This window comes from Dermacentor silvarum, chromosome 4 (genome assembly GCF_013339745.2).
Source record: "Dermacentor silvarum isolate Dsil-2018 chromosome 4, BIME_Dsil_1.4, whole genome shotgun sequence".
Classification (NCBI taxonomy): Eukaryota; Metazoa; Arthropoda; class Arachnida; order Ixodida; family Ixodidae; genus Dermacentor; species Dermacentor silvarum.
Window position 1 is genome coordinate 193,688,395 of NC_051157.2, and position 21,571 is coordinate 193,709,965.

The window sequence follows — 21,571 nt, forward strand, 5'->3', positions numbered from 1 at the left end:
GATGACAGAGCAGTGACTCTGGTTGGAGACTCGACGCACTGAGTAAGGTTAAAGCTACTTGTGAGGTCCAACAAGGCAGAATGTAACGATGAGTTTGATAAGTTCGTCGGCCGGCCGCGGCCCCAGGACACGTCTGGTAGGTTGAAGTCACCCCCCAGTAGAACCACGTCATAAGAAACTGACGCCAGTGCTTCAGACAGGCTAGATATAGCGGCACTGTCATTTCCTGGGGGCCTGTAGAACGAGGCTATTGTAATTGTCCTACCAGTTTGTGAAGCAACTTTACACATAACAAGCTCGCAGTCTATGTTGCAAAGATCGATCGGCCAGCTTTGCAAGTTATCTGAAACAAGTATGAATACGCCCCCTCCGTGTCTGTTCCTGTCCGAGCGATAAACCGTGTAGCCTATTGGGAACACTTCAGTATTTGAAACTGTGTCATCCAGCCAGGATTCAGTACCAATGATAATGTCCGGACAATGCAGTGAAATTACAAGCGCGAACTCATCTGCTTTATTTTTTATACTGCGGCAGTTGATAATTATAAGCTGCAAATTTTGTTTGACATGCGCAGAACGGTCAGCTTCGAGGGTTTGCTATGAATTACACTGTACCACCTCTTTTGCCTCGTTATCATAGATGTAGGTGCTGTTTCCAATATTCAAACGGTTAAACCGAAGCTTAAAGGGGTGCGTTTGCTTTTTGGCGAATGAAATTAGATGCCTTCTTTCTAATCGAACCTGCGCGGAGTAGTCTTCACTCATAGCATAACTTGTTTCTTTAAGCCTCCGGCCTTGAAGTAAGACCTTCTGTTTAGTTTTGTAGGACGAAAAAGCAACTAAAGTTGGTCGTGGCTTTAGCGCGCTATATCGCCCTATCCTGTGAGCGCGTTCAACGTCACTGTGACTGATGCTGACACCGAGCAGATCCTTACACAAACCGATAACATTTTTCTCTGCCTCATCCCAGGTTTCCCTTTCAGTATCCGTAATGCCATAAAAAACAAGGTTGCATCGCCTAGATCGGTTTTCTAAGTCGTCGTTTTTTTCTGACAAAGTTTGAACTTGTTTCCTCAGAGATTCAACAGTCGATTGAAGGTCCATGACAGCTGTCTGTGTGCCTCTGAAGGACTCAATCTCTTCTTCTACTTTGGATAGCTTTGTTGCCAAACAATCTAGCTTCTCCGTGAATTCGCCTTGATTTGACTGGACAACTGAGACCTCCTTCAAAAGTTTTTGCTGGTTTTCTTGAATTACAGGAATGACATCGACAGCTTTCATGAGCCTTGCAACCTGAGCCTCTGTCAGAGGTCCAGGATTCAGCTCAACGTCTCCGGACAAAAGTACAAGCAGATGCACTACAAAGCTCGTAATGCAAAACCACATGAAAGGCACACTTCCAATAAAGCGAATAGCAAGAAACAAGGGCCACGGTGTCGACAGAAAACGGCGCTTCTTAGGTTTGGGAGTAGCATGATATGCAACACCAACCTGCAGAAAGACGGCACGTAAGCGCATGGTAGTGCTCTCGTCGACACCGGTCCCCGTTGTGATGGCGTGAGGCTGCCGCTTTAGTACTTGATGGTCTGTTGGCGACGCCCACTGTCCGCTGACGTTTTCTATGACAGCCGACATGGTCGAAAGATCCAGCGATGCTCCCGCCATTTCCACCGGGCATCGGTAGGCGTGGCCAGGTTGCGGTGATAGCGATGACATGAGTACCCCAGCTGCCGCGATCTGCAGAAAGACGGCACGTAAGCGCATGGTAGTGCTCTCGTCGACACCGGTCCACCGATACGACACCGATACGTCGTGGTAGCTCGTCGTAGACGAACAAACTTCACGACATATAAACGCGGTGGCGACGCGGTGTTAAGGTCGGGTACAGAAGAGAATTTCAACTGTAGAAGACCAGATGAGAAGTCACTAAGGGCACAATGGGTGCTCAGGAAGTCATGGTCAAGGATGACGTCATGGGGACACTGGTGTAGAACGGTGAATAGAACTAAGACCTGATGGCCAGCCAAAGACACACGCGCAGTGCACATGTCCACGACGCAAGGAGGACCGCCGTCGGCAACGCCAACGACAGGCGACGTGGCGGGCGTAAGAACCTTGCAGAGCCGAGAAGAAAGGCAAGCGCTCATTAAAGATAGTTGCGCCCCAGTGTCTATGAGCGCCGAAACAGACAGGCCGTCCACTTCACGTTAAAAAGGTTTTGTCGGTTAGTCAGGGTCAACAGAGGATTTCCGGGTCGGTTGGCCAATGCAGCATCACCTCTGGGAGCTGCGCTGGTCAGTTTTCCGTAGATGGACGACAAGGGTATGGCGACGGCGAGCGACGGGGCAGTGGAGAGCGCAAACGCTGGTTCTGCGGGGATGGCGAGTGGTCGTACCGCGGAGTCGGGACAGGAGCATCAGGGTGCGGGAAGTGATCGCGAGCACGAAACAAAGAGGACCGACTGTCTTCCGAGCTATTTACAAGTGACAGCGAGTGGCACCACAACAACAAAGATGGCGGGCCGGGATACAGCTCGTCCTCTTTCTCGGCTGCTATGACACTTCGGCCGCAGCATAGGTGCATGGCTCATAATATATTCGCACGTGCGCCACCGGCTGACTTCGCGGCGACGCTGCTAGATGGCACAGCGTGTCCAGAGAGGAAAGCGCGAGATAGGAGCCCGGCTACATACATGCCTGGTATACGTCGCGTTTTGGCGGTGGCAATACATTCCTTCAATGCCAATCGAATTAACGTCGGTATTCATAGTGAGATGGGTTCCGCGGCAATCTTCCTCGTCTGCTTCGGTGGAGCACAATGCTTTTTTATGGCGATAGCAATTATATTGGTGCTCCAAGCGAACCTTTGCCGTCAGCGTCGCCGTGAGGTTCCGTATATAAATAAGTATATGTATACTATATGACATGCCGCATATGCGGGTAATATTTACAAATTATTTCATCATTAAAGGGGCACATACCATGTCTTACAATGTTGGCACAGTTTTTCCTCACCATTTCGAGAATGGGAGCCCACAAACAAATGCCATGAAACAAGACAGTGTATGTCTTTTATCTTGAATATTCTCAGACTTAAATATTAAAAGTGCGAAACACAAACGAGCTGAAATCTGTACATGACGCCATTTTATTGGCGCCGCTGTGCACAACCTCCGGGATCGGCCCGGGAAAGAAGTTCGAACCATACCCGATACCAGAAAGGGGCGGGGGAGTCGTTAAGAAAGACGTTGGCTATAATTATTAGACATAAATTAAATTATCCGAAAGCAGGATTCAGACAGAGGACCCCTAGCACAACGGCTTGCTTTTACTTAGCTTACGTTTACTTCATTTCATATTGTCACTACAGCTACGAGTCTTACACTTCATGTATTATTCTAACATGTTACTATCGCATTCATTCCTTCGCCCTTACGGCGAAATTGATATATTTTGGACTTTGAAAGCGCCTGGGCGAAGTACATTTTAATTGTTCAAATGCTGGGGTTGCCCTGTCTTGGACAGGTGGACATGGTGACCGAGATTGCACAAGGCAACGGCGCTTCGGAGTTCCAGTTTGCGCGTGAGGCCGAGGATCGTAGCAAGCTCTGGAAGGCCAGGCACGCCATCTTCTACGCCACTTGTGCTCTGCGCGCAAACACGCGCTGCTACGTCACCGACGTGTGCGTCCCCATTTCACGGCTACCAGCGCTGGTGGCAGCCGCCATGGAGGACATCCAGCAGCACGGCATCTTGGCCACCGTCGTGGGTCACGTGGGTGACGGCAACTTCCACACCATGATGCTGTTCGATCCTCACGATCCAAAGGAGACCGCCAACATCTTCGAGGTGGCCCACAAGCTGGCCAGCAGGTACGTCTCATATCCGACCTCGGGCCACGGCCACACTGGCTTTCTCAACCAGATTTCTTTTTGTTTTTTAACGGTCACCCGCACTCGACGGGGAACATGCACGGAATATTTGCCTATTAGGTAAATACATCCCGAAGACTGGACACATAAGGCAACCAGACATGCCAAAGCAAAAGCTGGCTTCGTGCTTCGTTCGCGTCAGTGCTTAGTGTTGCGTTTGTTTTCTTTTTTTTGGTCCTGTGTGTTTTACGTTCGCGTTTTAACGCGAAAGCGTTAAGGGCCACGTGTCGCCGAAAATCCGGCGTCGGCGGCGTTGCCCGGCCACCAAAATCAACCCGAACCACCCCGACCGCGCAGTCCCTCCGTGTGAGGCAAGGCATCAGTGAAAATAAAAGAATTTCTCAAAGTAATATCCGTCAGGAAATCGTGAAGTATGACTTAACCACAACTTGTTGACATGATAGCGTCGGACTGCAATTTTGATCTACGAGAAAGCATAATTCTGTTACAATGTGATATGCTGCCTAACGTGATGCATTGGAGAAAAAATTGTGGGGCGCGTCCAAAGTTACGAATCGGTATGCACGCCCGTTTCTCCGTAACAGTCACAACAGAGGGAGGGAGCGCTACACACCCCTTTTCCAGCATTTCTACCATACAATAGTGGCGCGCCCGGGTAGGTTATTTGCTAAAACACCATCCAGATGGCGCTAGCGTCCTCGGCAGGTCAAACTGCGACTCAGCCTGCTTAATGCGTTTTGGACACGCGCGTGCCTCGGGGGAACAGCAAACACCTAATAAAGTAATAAAAAAGGTCCTAGAGCCTTCACATTTTGATATTAGATGGCTTATATTGCCCCAGGAAAACTGTCGTCCCAGCAATGCATTTGTGTTTAAAAGTGAAACCGACTTTAAGGGTATCGGTGTAATTGCTCTTTGTAGGGTGGCTTTCCCACGTTGTGTGGTGCAGTGAAGCCTACTCACAAAGAGAATGCGTTGCGAACGGAGCCCGATAAATCTATCGCGTTCCACTCTTTAAGGCGAAGCTTAAAGGGACGCTGAAACGATTTTCACGATTTTGTACAAACGTACTGAGTCGTTAGAGTAGGTCTGATCATTAATTGACGCATCTAAGCGCTCCACGTAAAGCGTGTAATTTATTATAAGGTTTTGAAAAGATACACCGCTAGCGATCGCCGCACGCCAATCGGCTGAGTTTTGTAACCAAGTAACGCGATTTGCCCATAACACGTCAATGGGCCAGCTATCCGATTGGCTGCCCAGGGCGCGTGAACAATACTTTTTCCAACATTATGGTGAACAAATGTTGTTCGTAATAGTTTCGATGTTAGTTAATTTGTTTATATAAAAGGAAAGTAACAGAAAGAGAATGCACAAGGACATGTATCACTACATTAAAAGCACTTCCGGCCCACAGCAACTGTCGTCGGCTTGTGTTAAAACGTGCTCCGCGTTGACGAGAGCTGCGCGGTCAGTGTTGGCCTTGTTCTTTGTTTTCGTGAGCACCATGATTCGCCCTTGTTGCGCTGTGGGCTGCAAACGTAGCGATCGGCGACATGTCAAGCTGCGATATCGTGCCCCGCTGCAAGGCAGCAGACGAGCGGAGTGGCTGCCGCGCATCGCACTTTCGGTATCCAAACCAATCCAAACGGTGCCAGCATGTACGTGTTTGCGGCCATCGCTTCACGTCGAAGGTTTGCCACAATAGAGTTTAGCGTGTCCCGTATTCAAGTAAACGCAAGCGCAAGTGTACTGGCCGCTTTACCACGTTTTACGTGATGAATGGAGGTTCAAACATGAACTGCTTGCACGGTGCAGCCAGCTGGCGCACAAAGCTCAACCAAACACACAGTTAATATAGCAGTAACCAAGTTTTTTTTTCTACTTTGTTGCTTTTGAGTGTTAATTTTTTTTCGATGAGTCATTGTCATTTTTGCTGAGTCATGCTCATGAGTATGATTTCTACCATCATCCTTTAATGTTTCCTTCACTTAGTATGCACGTCAGAACCCATCTCAGTGGTTTTTCACTGGTAATGTTTTTCGCTGAGTCATTCTCATTTTTGCTGAGTCATGCTCATGTCCATGACTTCTACCAGAATATTTTAGTGTTTCATTCACTTAGTACCCACGTCCGAACCCATTTCAGTGGTTTTTGAGTGTTAATACTTCTCGCTGGGTAATTGTCATGACCTACATGACACGCATGTCATTACCTATCACTTATGTTCGTCATACACTTGTCATAGTATGCCAGATTTGGTACCTACCAAGTTAACGAAATGACCATGAGAGCACCAAGATGTAGGCGGCTGTTGCATGACCTAGATGATAGGCATGTCATGACATTCATGTTATGACATCATTTATGTTCGTCATATACTGTTGTCATAGTATACCAATTTTGGTTCATACCAAGTTAGGGAAACGACCATGAGAGCACAAAGTCGTCGGCGACTAGATAGATGGATAGGTAGATAGACAGATAGATACTCTCAAAGTAGCAAATGTTCGCCAAGAAATGCTTCGCATTTAAAATCTTACACTTCGTTACAGGAGTACTTTCGGTGATATGCCCCTATGTCACAGATGTCATTCAGTAACCGGCCAGACATGTGGAACGTGCACCAGACATCTCGAACGTGCACCTGCCATACATGTTTGCATTTTACTTCAATTTTTTAAGTAGTCAAGTGAATATATGATGTGATTTTATTGTACAACATATAATTAGCGGCGACAAACATCACTAAATGTCTATCAACGGCCAGCCTAAAACCTATGATGAAATAGTTATTTTTAACGTTTAGAACACCAGCTGGGCCGTAGCAGAATTGTAGCCAGGCAATGCCAGAGCCTTCCCACATTGCAAGACTCTCCGCATAGTCGGAGAGAAACATGTTGGCGTCGCGCATTTAATTTCCTGGAATTGCCCTCTCGCAAAAAAAATTTACTCCATCTCCCGCTAAAGGGAACCTTGTGTAAATGCGAAGCAGCGGGGAGATGGTTAGCTTGAGCGGGAGATGGTTTCGCGGCAGCGGCCCGAGCGCTCATCGCGGCACTGCACAGGAGAGAGAATTAGGCGCGCGCGCTCCGTCATTTTCATACCGCGGAACTACCGTGGCGCCCCCAGTGGAGTATGCAGCTGTCGCACCACCGGTCATGCGCGCCGCTCCGGATTCCTAGAGGAGAGAAAGGGGGAGCATAGGAGAGGGGAGAGAGAGGGAGAGGCGACGCGCATGCGCTGTGGGGGTGTGGCACGCGGGCGCCGCTCCGTAGAGGATTCCTAGACGAGAGAAAGGGTGGAGCGTAGGAGAGGAGAGAGAGGGGGAGGGAACGCGCTTGCGCTGTGGGACGCTGCGGGAGGGACGGACAAAGTCCCCGCCCATAAGCTGCTTCGCATACAAAAAATCGCCGCCCAAGCACTCCGTAAAGATGGTTAAGCAGCGAAGCTGAAACATGCTGCCCTGCTGTTTATAACGGGGTCAATCCCGACGTTCGGCTGCGACGGAGAGAACGACGTCACTGTCGGTATGCCCGCAGTCCGCCGTTGTCGCTTGCGTTCGATGACTCGAGTTTGCTCGGCGGCGTGGTTAGTAGCATTCGCCCGCCATTGCCGCTTGCGATTCTTCAAAATTAAATTGCTTCAAAATTAAATGTGTCCCTCACGTAAGACAATGAATGGCTCATACCCCCATAAACGCGGCCTCCTCATTACGACGAGAGAAGAGAAGTGAAATTCTACGCTGGAATGATGCGCCGCAACGCAGCCAGCTGTGGATGAAGACGGCAACGAACGTGGGAGCAGTGGCACGAGCACAACCCGAGGGGTGCCAACGAGCTAGCTCCTGAAAAAGACGACGACGTTCGAGCCACTGCTCATGATGACAGTTCACCGTGGACAGGCGACGGACAGACGTTTTTTCGTTTCGCCTAGCCATATAAAGGTTCGATTTAAAAAGAAGAAAGAAACATATTGGAACAACGAAATATGGAACACATCGGTAGTTTGTGCTAGTTTTAGTACCATTATCTCGCGACTGATGTTAGTTACGCGATTCCCGCCAAGCTGGAAATGTCGAGCAGGCTCAGCTGGACCAAATGTACTAAAGTAAATAATTTAAATGTTGAATAAAAAATCTGGAAAAATCTTATTAGTGTGTTAATCTATATATATATATATATATATATATATATATATATATATATATATATGTCGCACTCGATGATGTCCACCACCGCTGGTAATGCGTTAACGCTTAAGATGTCCAATACGGTATTTCTCATGATCGACGGACTCGGACTAGCGTTTCTAGTGTTCTCACCCTTCGTTGAGCTGCTGTCTTGTTTGTCTCTGGCTGAATCACCGTTTATTGGAAGAGTGTGCTAAGCACGCCTAAGGTTAATCGCTGAATGAACAAAACACACGACAGGACACGTACCCCTGTCCACATTCATACTAAATGCCTGTTCATTTGCGTCTTACTGTGTATCGTTTGATCTTCTCCCATACTTATGCTTTGAGATTTTCTACTGTACCTGTATAGGGCTCTGGACCTGGACGGTACGTCGACGGGTGAACACGGTATCGGGATCGGTAAACGCAGCCTGCTGGTCCGGGAGCTCGGCGAGAACGGCATCCAGCTGATGCGCACGCTCAAGAACGCCGTTGACCCTAAGGGCATCATGAACCCTGGGAAGCTCTTTGTCTAGCCATGTGCTCGCGGCCTACGTGGAACATCTCCTATCGAGCTAATGTCCGCTGTTGTCAATAAGCGCTTGAAGCCTCGGTGTTAATTGCTCCGGACGACGGTGACCTGTAAAGTGGACGATGTGCGTGAGTGACTCTACAGCGTTTGATCTGGAACAGTCCAGGCAAATCGGCGCGTTTAGTTGGTCAAAAAATTATCGTTACCTCAGGTGATCTGTGCGCATTGCGTCTTGTGCTTTGATAATTTGTGGAAAAGTATCACCGGAGAAACCGTGGATAGAAATTCTTTTACGTCGTACCTGTCTTACGGCTGTGTTCCTTGAGCGTTCTACCGGCGGTAGTCTCACTCCGTGCCATGTAGACGTAAGAAAGCTTCACCAGTACCGCTGTTGACCGGTTGATATAGCTGTCATTTGCAGCGGTATATTATCGACGAACACGTTGCTACCGCAGCTACGCAATTAGAGTTTCATCTGATTGTCTTAGGATTTCTCAGGAATCCAAAGCTGGATGAAGTGCCGCGTTAATGGAGACTTGATAAATTCGGCATCCCCTCTGCGATGAAGGTAAAAAACACGGGATCGAATATTTACAACATTGACATTTTTTTTATTGCTGCGAGCTTTATCTAGCCTACTCAACATCGGTGTATAATGTGTACAGAGTGTATTCAGTTAAATTACGGACAGTGGAAATAAAAAGTTTTAAGTAGTTTCTTGATCAGTATTTGCCTAAATTCTGTATTTGTTTTTAAAACAGCAATCGTGGATCCTTCTCAAGCATCTTTGTTTTATTTATCTCCCGGGCGCTGCAAGTAGGTCAGTGAAAAACTTTAGCATCCCGTACCATGACTGTACGTGACTTCATTTACTACAGCACATGACGTATAAGGTAAGGTGTTGGCACGTAGTCAAGGGGCAGTGAAAGTGTTTGTCAACATTCTAAGGACGTGCCCTGTCACTTCGCCGTCATAAGCACAGTAGTCGTTTATGAATGCAACGACGGCCTTAGCAGCGACGTCCCTGATGTGTACAGGTAACCGCAAAGTTGAAGATTTCCATCGCGATGGAAATTCATTCTACCGCGCTCAATTGCACACGACATAAAAAGAAACAAAGCATACGACTTCATTCTACACTGATTTGAAGGCTTGAAAGTATTATGTTCGAAAATGCCACAGTAAACAGGGGTATTATGCAGTGAAAACGAGTAGCAGAAATATAAATATCGAAAGGTAGCTTATGCGCATAAATCAAGGCGTTGACAATAGCTTCTAAGTTGGAAACTCACACCAGAATGTCTGCTGTTTACAACCGGCTTCCAATGTGTCAGCTGGAGCAGCACACACCTGGTAAGCGACACTGGCTGCTTTATCTCATAGTTGTCACACGCAACCATTGTATTCGCAATACAAAACACCCCCCGGTCACCGTTAAAAGTTAACACATACCCACCAAAAAAACGTACGTGCGTGTTTAGTTTGGTTTTAAAAGGATAGCTTTGAAATATTCGACATTGTTGCGATGCTGCGAAGTATAAATTTTCCTCCACATCATGTTCTGGCGGCTGTCTGCTTCTTGCTCGGACGCGCACGTGGAACGCCAAGCGAGTACGTCTGTGTTACTTATACAACGCATTGTTTGGTGGTGGGAAGGTGACCTAAACGGGATGGGGTGTGGTGAGAGCTGCGGTATATACAAAAGGCAGCAAAGCACGTGTGCGTTGTTGCCAAGGACGGCTGAATGCCCGCAACCAGGAAAGGAAACTCTTGCGCTCCAGCAGAGCATCAGCACTCGCCGTTCCAAGCTTTTCGCCCAGAAGTGCGTTGGTGCTTTCCTCTTGAATGAAGCTTTAGTCGGTTAAGAGGAAGCTTAGCTCTGAAGCTCTCTACCTAAATACATGTGAACAAAGAAAGTGTTTTTCGCGGCAACCACTTGCGCCGTATTGAATAAGGTTTTCATATGGAAAACGTGCACCGATCCCCTGCGTTTAGTTAAAGTGAACGGCTCGCCGGGATCTTCAAAAAAATTACAGTATTTGGGTAACGCACATCCCAACAGGCGAACTGCGTGCCCAAGTTGTACACCTGAAGGGCCGCCTAGAGTGCAGTAGTTTCCCAGGGGTCATCTACAAGATCACATACAACGACTGTGATGCTGCCTCCACCGGCGAATCTGGGGACCCTAAACGACACATGAGACAACTCGAAAATAAGGTTGCGGAAGGCCAGAGTGCCTCGAACGCCCTATCTAAGCACGGCAAAAACACGGGACATCGAATCTACTGGGACTCGGCATCTGTAATCGCCGTCGAAACGCGATTATCGACGTGTCCGCTACTAGAATCGCAGCATACGCAATCCACACATCACACGGTGAAACGAAAACGAAGCAATCCGCATGATATTTATTGCACTCACTGTGCAATACTACTCTGTGCTCTGTGCACAATCTACTCTTTGCATAAGCCACTGCCTAAGCGTTTAGTATACATTGTGGTCAGGGAACCCGGAGGGGCCTCCAAACATCAAAAGAACATTATTTTTATTTGGCGAATTCTATTTAAATTATATCCCTTCCTCGCCAGAGGGGTTTCCGCCGAACACTAGACCATCATCTACTCATCTAACCAGCGTTACCTCTTGAAGTATCATCACTGTGATGCGCCTTTGTCACAGTCAGCGGACTACCCAAGCTAAGTTAATAAAAGAAATGTCCGACGATTACGATACTCCCTAATGCGAAATTTGGATGCAGCTGTATACGTGTCTTCATTTCGCGATATATTAACGCGATGGCATTAAGGGCCCATGTCGCAGAAAATCCAGTCTCGGCGTCGGTGGCGTTGTTCGTATGAGCAAAATGATCCCTAACCACGCATCCCGACCCACGCAGGCCCTCCTGGTGGCACAGGGGCCGTACAGAACTAATTTAGTTTGTAAAAGTAATAGGCGTTAGAAAAATTGTAAAGTACGACTTACACACAACCTACAGACATGATGACGTCCGATCGTAATTCGAATATACGGAAAAGCAATTGTGTTACGCTGAAATTCAAACACAAACCCCTTTTCCAGCTACCGTTTGAGCTCCGTCTCAGTGGGCACGGCGTGACCCGCTAGGTTCCTTGCAACACCATCCAGATGGCGCTTGCCTCCAAGCATCCGTGGGAGCGGCTGCGCCCACCGTGCGGGAGAAAGAAAAAAACATCACCAGCCTTTCCCCTGCCGAGAAAATGAGGGTAAGCCAAGCTTGTCGCGTGTCGTGCACAATCGTTGTCGGGTTTCTGAAGGGCAAGACGACGGTGTCGCAGACGTTCTGCTTCGTTTTCCCTAAACTCGGGGCCGGTAGCTCTTCGCTGACGTTTCACCTGGGCTTCGGAAGCCCTCAAGCTTCAATCGGCACGTCGACGACTCGCCCTTTCCTTAGCGAGTTAGTGGCGCCGTTGCTCAAGCGCAGCCTTCTCCACGGCCGCCTTCCCATCCATACGCCGAGACTGATTTGAGGCGAGTGAAGCCCCGCGGAGCGCGCGCCAACCTCATTTCCTTCCCTTTTCCTCCCCGCGACACACCAAACGACCTTGATTGGTCGCGTGCGTCACGTGATCCGGCGCCGGTTCGCTTTCCCCGCACCTGCTCTACTCTGGGAGAAGCGGGGCACCGATACTTGTCAGACAATACAAACTTCGCTTGAAAAATGGAACCAGAAATCTCACCTTCGTGCGTAGCATTCGCCGCCAGCATTTCCAGGTAAAAATTGCGGTTACATAAGCTGTAGTTGCCGGGAGAGAAAGAAAGGGAAAAAAGAGAAGGAGGTTAGCCGGTGTAAATACCGGCTGGCTACCCTGTACTGGGGAAACGGGTAAAGGGAATAAAAGGTGATAGAAGAAACAAATAAAATAATTAAGTAAGAAAAATTGTGAGAAGTACTCGGGGATATTTGAATCCTATTGCGTTCCGCTCTTAAATGCGAAGCTTAAGCATCCTCCAAGTTTCAAGACAAAGACTGTGAGACCGAAATCACCACACCGATTGGCAGTGGGTCAGTGCCTTCGGCGCCTTCGTAGAGATAGGGGTAGTATGGGCACGCTGGCATGATGAGCGGTATCGGAACCAACTGTGGAAGAAAACGACGATGAAAGCGCGAAGGGCAGAATGGCAGAATGGCAACGCGGGAAAGATGAGCGGTTTCAGAGCCAGCTGTGGAAGATGATGACGATGAAGGCGCGAGCAGTAGCACCAGCGCGTTCACGCGGTTCGAGGGACGCCGACGCTCGACCCAGGAACGGGTGCCTGGGACCTCCACTGTAAAATTCACGTAGACACTCCTCTCGCAGTTGTCTAAGTATGCGTAAGCATTGTGCTACTTGCTCATCTCCACGAAACCCGGTGTCATTATCGGTGTTATGATACTTAATTTGCCCAGCACAAACGACAGCGCTGCGGCGACACGAACTGGTGCGGACGGCAGCGCAAGGGACATTGATAACACAAGCAAAGTACTGCACCGACGTCGTCAAGCCCAGCATCACGAAAACAATCGCGCTCCTGAGCCATAAACTGCAGGCCTTCGTTGCCGATGCCTTCCAGTTGGACTCTCACGTTAGCTACCTTATTCAGAAGAAAGTGGAGCTTCTCAGACTCAACAAGCAAATCTTCGACGCCAATGACGACGACGTTTACAAGGAATAACTTGAGGCAGCATCCGATTAAAACCTAAAGGTGTCTTAAGCAGTGTCGCGAGCGCGGTTCTTTCTTCGAGAGCTTGCGAAGCAAACGACGGCGACGAGTGTCTCAAGTCCGTACGAAGCCCTACCAAATGCCGACGCCAGTAGTGACCGCACCTCAGCAAAAACGAGGTTACGGACTGTTTACCGCGCAAACCAACGGAGACAATAACTCCTATTTACGGGACAGTCCCGCGTCAACGCATAGCGATCCTGCCGAAACTTCAAATTGGTTCCTTTTGCGGCGAACTTGGCGATTAGCAGTCCTTCTGGGATCACTGTAGTGCCACAATCCATCTGAACACAGAACTTTTGGTCAAATAGAAATTTAAGTACCTATTATCATACTTGATTGGCGCAGCCAAGGCAGGAATCGAGGGCTTTCGACTGACTGAACAAAATTGAAGCAAATGCCTGGCGCATGAATTCACGAACCGCGCCCGAGCTAACTGTCCGGCTCTCCCATAGGACTGCCCCTTCAAAGATCATCTTACCACCTATAACGAAATTGCATCGCATTACAGACAAAGCAAGAGGCAATCCCCCCCCCCCCCCCAGCCTAAAACTGAACACGGCTCAGGCCTGAACTTTCAGCCGCTTACAGACGAGATCGTATCTCACCCCCGGCGCTTCGTTGGATAGACCCCAACTTCCCGCTGTCGTGCTCGAAATGCGGTCCCGCATGCTGCTCCTTCGACCGCATGCTCTGGCTGTGCCCATACAACGCGGGCTCTGCACTTTAATACAAGTCCAAGTGGGACGCCTTGTTGAAGAGCTCGGAATTCGAGCACAAACTACAGGCCGTCCAAAGGGCGCGAGACGTCGCCGAGAGCCACCACATCCCGGTCCCGCCGTGGGCGGAGCCACCAACTTGACTGGGGAGCTTTCGGCTTCCCCCAATCATTTTCCTCAGAACACTTCAACAAATTATTGTCAATTGTCAATCTCCATCGAAATTTTAACAGAGCGATTTGGCCGACGCGGCTTGCTCATCTAAGAGCACGTTGATCACCTCCTCGCCTTGTCACCAGTCAAGTCTTCGGCACAGGTCGAAAAACTTCGTCTGCTCTACGACAAAGTCTAGTTTCGGGTCTCCGTATTGACCGGTTTGGACGTCTCACCTGATCAATGCAACGTAGTCCTCAATCGCGTGCTGATGAAGTGCCCGCCCGACGACCTCGCGATACTCTATCGGCAGAAGTCAAAGGAAGCGTCGTACGACACGCCAGGCGACATGACTCTGCAATAGAGAGCTCAGCATGCTCGAGAAATGCTCAATTTTCTGTGCGTCCAGATTGAGATAAGTGACAAGAGCAGGTCAGAGCGCGGGGCGTCCTCATCCTCACGTTTCCTACCTGAAGATGGTGTCCTACCTTCCACAGCACCAATGGTACAACAGCAGCCTACGGCGGCCGCGCTTGCTACCAAGTCTGTTGCAGTTACGGAACAACCGTGCCCCCTTATGCAACAGTTGTCACACCATCACTGAATTCAACGTCCAACTTTCTGCGGGTGACAAAAGGGCTGGGTTGCGCAATGTGCGATGCTGCTACCGTTGCAGCAGGAGCAATCACGTGGCACGTCCTTTCCAACGGTCGCGCAGCATCATGTGTAGCAAGTGCCACCGTTTGACCATCCTCTGCGAGTTATTTAAGCCGGCCACATCAACCACTACAACCATAACGACAGTGCATCAACATTTACCGCTGTTTGCATCGCGTGGCAACAGACCGTCTCCGATGACATCTATTCCAATTGCCCTGAGCGGAGTCTTCGCGGTGCTGCTCCAAACAGGACAGGTGTGGATTGAGTACCGATTAAGAAAGCGTCTCACGCGTATTCTTCTCGACAGCTGCCGCCAGCGCACCTTCATTCAAGCGGGTATTTCGGGGGGCCTCGAGTGCCCGGTTATCGGAAACGAGGAACTATCTCTTGTTACGTTCGGCCACTCGAAGCCCCGCCAAGTCATGCGCAGTCGTCGGGTAGCTGTGACATTGCGAGGTAATGTTTGATGAGCGCTACCAGGTACCGCTGATGATACAAGCTTCGGGGATACCTTCAGGCAGCTATAATCTAAGGTTATCCGAGCGCCGTCTACAAGCCCAACTCAATAGAATTCGACAATAGTCCGAACTCCTGAAACAGTATGACACGGCATTCACCGCATATTTTAACGAAGGGGGCCCGCAGAGCGAGTTGAAGAAGAGCTACTGACAAATGAAAATGTGTATTATATGCCCCATCATGCAGTTGTCGGCCGAGAAGCAAAGCTTCGACAAAGCTACGTGTTGTATTTCACGCTTCCTCGCACGCGCTTGTTCATCCCTGCTTGAACGACGTCCTGTTGATTGGTATAAAGCTCGGCGTTGACATTCTGCAGCTGTCACTCGTCTTCCAATTTCAGCCAGTCGTCCTAATTGCGGATATCAAAAAGACATACTTCCAGATGCTTATTGGTCCAGAAGGCCGCGACGTGCTGCGATTCTTCTGAATTGACCGTTTGCTCTGAGATGCTGACCCATCTCCACCTGTGGTGATGTGGCGGACGACGCGGGTCCCATTCGAAAACTCATCCAGCCCTTTTTGCTAGCAGCGACAATTCGCCATCACCTATCGCTTTTTCTAGAGCAATATCCGGAGACTGTGGCTTTGCTGGGAAAGGCCTTTTACGTCGACGACCTCATCGTGGGATTTCCGAATGCGGATAAAGGTGCAACAGTGTACACTGAGACTCGCAAAATTTTATCCGAAGCAAGCATGGAACTGCACAAGTCAGCCTCGAATTCAGATGCTTTGCGGAAATGCTTCCTGTGCTACAAGTTTGCTATTGAAAATGGAGCCGGAGACAGTCCGGTAATCAAGGTACTAGGCGTACCCTGGGAACGTGAAGGCTACCAGATTATCATTACTCTACGCGAAGCGCCTGAATTAGCAGCGAACAAGCCTTCTACCAATCACATGGTGCTTCAGACATTAGCAGGGGTGTACGATCTTTGGGGCATCCAGTGCCATGCATCTACGTTCAGAGCAAAGCTGCTTTTTCAAGTCCTGTTGAAGAAGAAATGTGCATAGGATGAGGCCCTTCAGCAAGAAGAACAAACAATCTGGAACAGTTTGAGTACTGATTTGGTCATCATGAATCCCGGTGGCATCGTCAGGGCCAGGGTCAAATGGAAGTTGATTGCAGGTATAGCTCCCTGGTGGGGATGCAGTGGGAGCGCCTCATCAGATCTGCAAAAAAAACTCATTCAGACGTTCACTTGGGCGTAGCAGTCTCAACGCTGAGTCCTTCTCTACCGTTCTCTGGGAAGTTGAAGCTGGTCATAAACAGCAGACCTCTTACTTATCTCGATAGCAACCCGGATGAACTGCAACCGCTGACTCCTTCGTACTTCTTGCTCGGAAGACGCGTCGTATGCTTTCCGCAAGAACCCAGCATTTCCGATGGCACGTCATCGACAAGAACGCACCTACTCCACCGCTCGCGCTATCGTGAGCCTCTAACAATGGAGCTATGGATCCATTGGAAGCGGTCGTACCCGCTCTTACTTCGGTCTGCGCACAGCAGTCGTGTTCGTGAACTACCTCGGTTACGCGAAAGTGACATGGCGCTTCTGCATGACGACATAGCGCACACGTTACTTAGAAGCTTGGCAGAGTTATACCAGTGCACACATGAAAGGACGGTATTGCGCGCGTTTGTTCACTTCGACTAGCTTCTGGACAGACGATCAAAGGGCCCGTTCAGAAGGTGTACGTTCTCCAAGCTAGTTACCAAGAACCAGCTTCCGAGTGATCACCTTGGCCCTTGGGAACGTGATGAAGATCACTGCCGAAAGGCGGTGACGGAGAAGAGAACGAAGAAGAGGAAGGGCACAAGCAATAGAATAAAAGATCGCGTGCTTGGGCTAGCGCTCGCGTCTTTCGTTACGCGAGAGGTGGCGGCGCCCGATGCGCTGATGACGTTCCGATCATCATAAGCCATTATCGCTCTTTAGCACCTTGTCCATTAGTGTCGAACCATTATGAACCAAGATCAAACAAATCCGGCGGCGGCACGGACCGATCAAACGGCCGCGCGGACAGTTATCTTGAAAGCGACCTGCGAACGGACAGAGTGCCCACTGCTGATAGCTCCGCGCGATGTGTTTCGGGGGCTTCGCGTTGAAGAGACCACGCGGGCCCTTATCTTGAAGGCGATAATCAAAAGGGTCAAGGTGCAGCGTGTGCTGAGACCTTCGTGAGCGCTTTGTTCTCGCCACTTCGTTCGCCTTGAAGCGACAGGCAGCACGAAGGTAAAGTCGCTTGCTGTCGCGGCCTCTATATAGAATTCGATCATCTTACGGAAGGGACGGATGGTCGGACGGACGGACGGTTTTCTCGTTGGGTAAGCATAGAAATACTTACCCAACGCAATGCTTACCCAGTTATGAGAGATTGCGGTCCCGTCATGCCTAAAAACGAAGATCTTGCATGCACACTACACTGATACCCTACCTAAGACTTTTTTTTTTTTTAGAGCGCAGCCTTAGGCGCCCGGTCTTGCGGTAACCATCGGCGCCGCCGGCATAACTAAGTGTACGAGCGCAGGGAAAGATGAAAGCGAACGCGGATCGCTGCGGAGGGTGGAAGACGCGACAAAGAAAGCATAGAAGAGGGTGCAGCGACGATGGCTACGAGATGGCGCCAGAGTAGCGCGCATCGTCTACGCGAACGTGGCCTGGTGCTTCTGCATGACGACATAGCACATACGCTACTTAGAAGCTGGGAAGAGTTATACAAAAGCGGCGGCTGCTTTGAATCGCGCCCACACATCACCAACGCGCTGGCTCTCGCGATCTCCAGAAATAGAGCACTGCACGGGCCCGGGCCGGCCCGAAAGCCCGGGACCGGCCCGGCCCGCGGGCCGGGCCGGGCCGTCCGAATCGTTTTGTCGGCGGGCTCGGGCCGGGCCCGGGCTTAAAGCCGCGGGCCCGGGCCGGGCTCGGGCTTGAAGCCACGGGCCCGGGCAGACTCGGGCCCGCTCATTGAAGGGCCTAAGTAGGCCTTCGAGCACACGCGACCGTTATGCATTGCATGGTTCAATGCATTCTGTGCCAAGCTGAAGTGACACGTGCAAGATGACTGTCATCATCATCATCAGCCTATATTTATGTCCACTGCAGGACGAAGGTCTCTCCCTGCGATCTCCAATTACCCTGTCTTGCGCTAGCTGATTCCAATTTGCGCCTGCGAAGTTCCTAACTTCATCACCCCACCTAGTTTTCTGCCGTCCTGGACTGCACTTCCCTTCTCTTGGTATCCATTCTGTAGCTCTAATGGTCCATCGGTTATCCATCCTACGCACTACATGGCCTGACCAGGTCAATTTTTTCCGCTCAATGTCAATTAGAATATCGGTTATCCCCGTTTGTTCTCAGATCCACACCGCTCTCTTGACTGTATATCTTATCAGATGACTATATCTTATCAAAGAAAATAGTAAAACAGATGAAGTTCTCATTTTTAATAGCGGAGCTGTTTCAGCCGGGCCTAATGTGTCCGCTGAATCCAAAAATGTGGGCCGATCCTGGCAGCAGTGCAGAAAGGGTCCAAGTGCAATGGCACATACACCTGTGAACTAGCGAAGCTGAGCCTGGATAAGTCTAGCTAAGAATAGTGGGGACTAATTGCCTATCGATAGGCAATTGATAGCCAATCAATAGCTAGTCGATAATCGATCAATAATCAATAAATTCCCGAAAATGCTGGGGATGACTTGGTAGTGCTTAGCCTAGCCCAAATACGTGGCCAATACCTTGCAATAGACAATCAATAGCCAATCAATAGCTAATCGATAATCAATCAAGACTAAATAAATTCCGGGAAATGCTGGGGATGACTTGGTAGTGCTTAGTCTAGTCCAAAAGCCAGGACTAGCTAGGTGCCCATCATCTCCGCTGTCTCTTTAGCATTGCGCAGCCAGTGCAAGCTACGCTAATTTGTTTTCTCCTTTTCCGCAAAAACGAACATTGTTTCCGCGTAAAGAAAAATAAATTATACAAAGAACCACTCCTCAAACCATTTCCATGTTACCGCTTTTGCGATCGCACTATTACCAGTGTTGATAATACGGCATTATTTTAGCGCTAAGGCCAGTTACTTTTTGCTTCAATGCATAAAACAGCGTTTTCCTCAAAACGTTAATTGGAACGCCCATGAATTTTGTCGGGCATATTGAAAATTAATATCTCGAAACTGGTTCAGTCCTGAGAATTCGTTTCAAGTGGATACGCCTTGCGAACTCAGTGGCTATAATTCGTAGATTGAAAGATGTGCAGTAAAATAATTAAAAAGTTAATTCGCGTAATTATGTTAAATATTGAAGTAGGCGTTCTTACCATCCATTAGGCCATCCATGTCAGAATTAGCTTGTAACTACAAAAAACAATTAGCCTCCTTAGAGCGTCGTCGCATTAATGCGAACACAAGAAATCCTGAGATATGGTCAATTCCATACTTCAGAACACTCTATAAGCATCAGTCGTTAATACATGACCTACCATTCACTTTCAACAGATACAAAAATGGCGGTAATTTCAGTAAGAAGGAAATCAGCTGACACTTTGGTCACTTGTAATGTATCTGATGTGATTATTATTCTGCCTTTCTGTATGGTTCTGAGTATATAATGTAAATCCTGTTTCGTTTTCTTAGCAAATGTTGATCTTGTAAAATTCAGTCTCATGCTATGTTGTATAGCTGGTGCTGCGTTGTTTTGTATAGCTAGTATTGTTATTGTAGTGTTGTTTAAAATGCATTCTGTTAAAACTTTTCCAATTATATTAACTCGCCGTTACGCAAATATTCTTTGCCTTTCCATTCATAGCTATTTCTATCGCTGGAATTCCTCATAGACGAAATATTCCTCATAGACGAATTAATTCCTCATAGACGAATTATTTTGCATGTGTGGTCTTTCGGGTCATGTCAAGCTACATATGTAGTTTTTAGTCCAAAATGACCGTCCAGCATGTAAACTGGACGATAAATTGATTTGATTTAATTGATTTCGTCGGACACTTTGAAAATTATTATCTCGAAACTGGTTTAGTCCTGAGAATTCGTTCCAAGTGGATACGCCTTGCGAACTCAGCTGATATAATTAGTGGATTGAAAGATGTGCCATGAAATAATTAATTAAAACGTTAATTAGCGTAATTACGTTAATTCTTCAATTAGGCGTTTTGATTTCTCGGGGAAGTAATGGCCGCCTCATCGAGTAGTTTAGATCAAGGATTGTAACTGTGCTATCTGTCACAGGCAATCTTTAAAAATTTGGTTCAGCTAAAATGAAACGCCCTGTATATTTGCATGCTAAATGACATCATAGAACCATATCGTACAAATCAAGGTAAGTACATGCGCACCACCAGAAAAATAGTAGCACAGGCAATGGGCCGGATTACTGATGTCCCCGTGGGAGAAACAAAGATTTCGGCCTTTTATTGCTTATATACTGCAGCTGATTAAACCTCGAGAAGGTGAGGCTGACAGATACGGTACAATCTGTAAGTAAAAAAAAGGAATTTTTTCTTACAGGCCGGGCCTGGTCATGCACACGCGGGCCCTAGCTAAGGTTAGTAATGAACGCCCCGGCCCGGGCCGGGCCCGGGCTCAGTAACACGGGCCCGGGTCGGGCCCGGGCTTGGAACCACGGGCCCGGGCTGGTCTCGGTCATGTACGCTCGGGCCCGGGCCGGGCTCGGGCTTTGTATTACGGGCCCGGGCTGGGCTCGGGCCTCGTAAAGCGGGCCCGGGCCGGGCTCGGGCCGAAAAATCAGGCCCGTGCAGTGCTCTACTCCAGATTAGCGAGGCAGTCGCGCAACACTTCGCTCCGTTTGCAACGTGCTACACGAGACAGAATGCCAACATATCGCGAAATTAAAACACGTATACAGCTGCGCTCAAATTTTGCCTTAGGACGTAGTGTAATCGTCGGGTAACTTTTTTCCTGCTCCCATCGTTTCTGGCGCAAACCACAGGAAACACGTGTGCGTATAGCAAAAGGGTGAAGATTTATCGGAGAAAGGGGGACTGGTTAACAAGGCTCTGGGACACCCGGATCGGCACAACAGACCTATAAGAGAATCCGTGGAATAGAAGTGGTCGTCGCAGAGGTATCCTACGTTTGGTGTATTACAAGAAATAGAAATTTTCGCGACGATGATGACGTTCTAACTCGCTGACCAATTCTGTACGATTTG

General features: G+C 48.8%; 1 protein-coding gene across 6 annotated transcripts in view; it reads left to right on the forward strand.

The window, feature by feature from the left end:
- LOC119450883 (probable D-lactate dehydrogenase, mitochondrial) overlaps positions 1–21,571 on the forward strand; it is a 463,244-nt gene that overhangs the window by 89,657 nt on the left and 352,016 nt on the right. For 3 of the 6 annotated variants that reach the window (XM_037714356.2, XM_037714357.2, XM_049666300.1), the window contains exons 6-7: positions 3,524–3,870; positions 8,438–9,668. In XM_037714356.2, the coding sequence (XP_037570284.1) occupies positions 3,524–3,870; positions 8,438–8,603 (513 nt within the window). In that variant the 3' untranslated portion in view covers positions 8,604–9,668. Of the gene's footprint in view, positions 1–3,523; positions 3,871–8,437; positions 9,669–21,571 lie in introns of those variants that run through there. The other 3 variants (XR_007466574.1, XR_007466573.1, XM_049666301.1) reach the window with 2 other exon arrangements.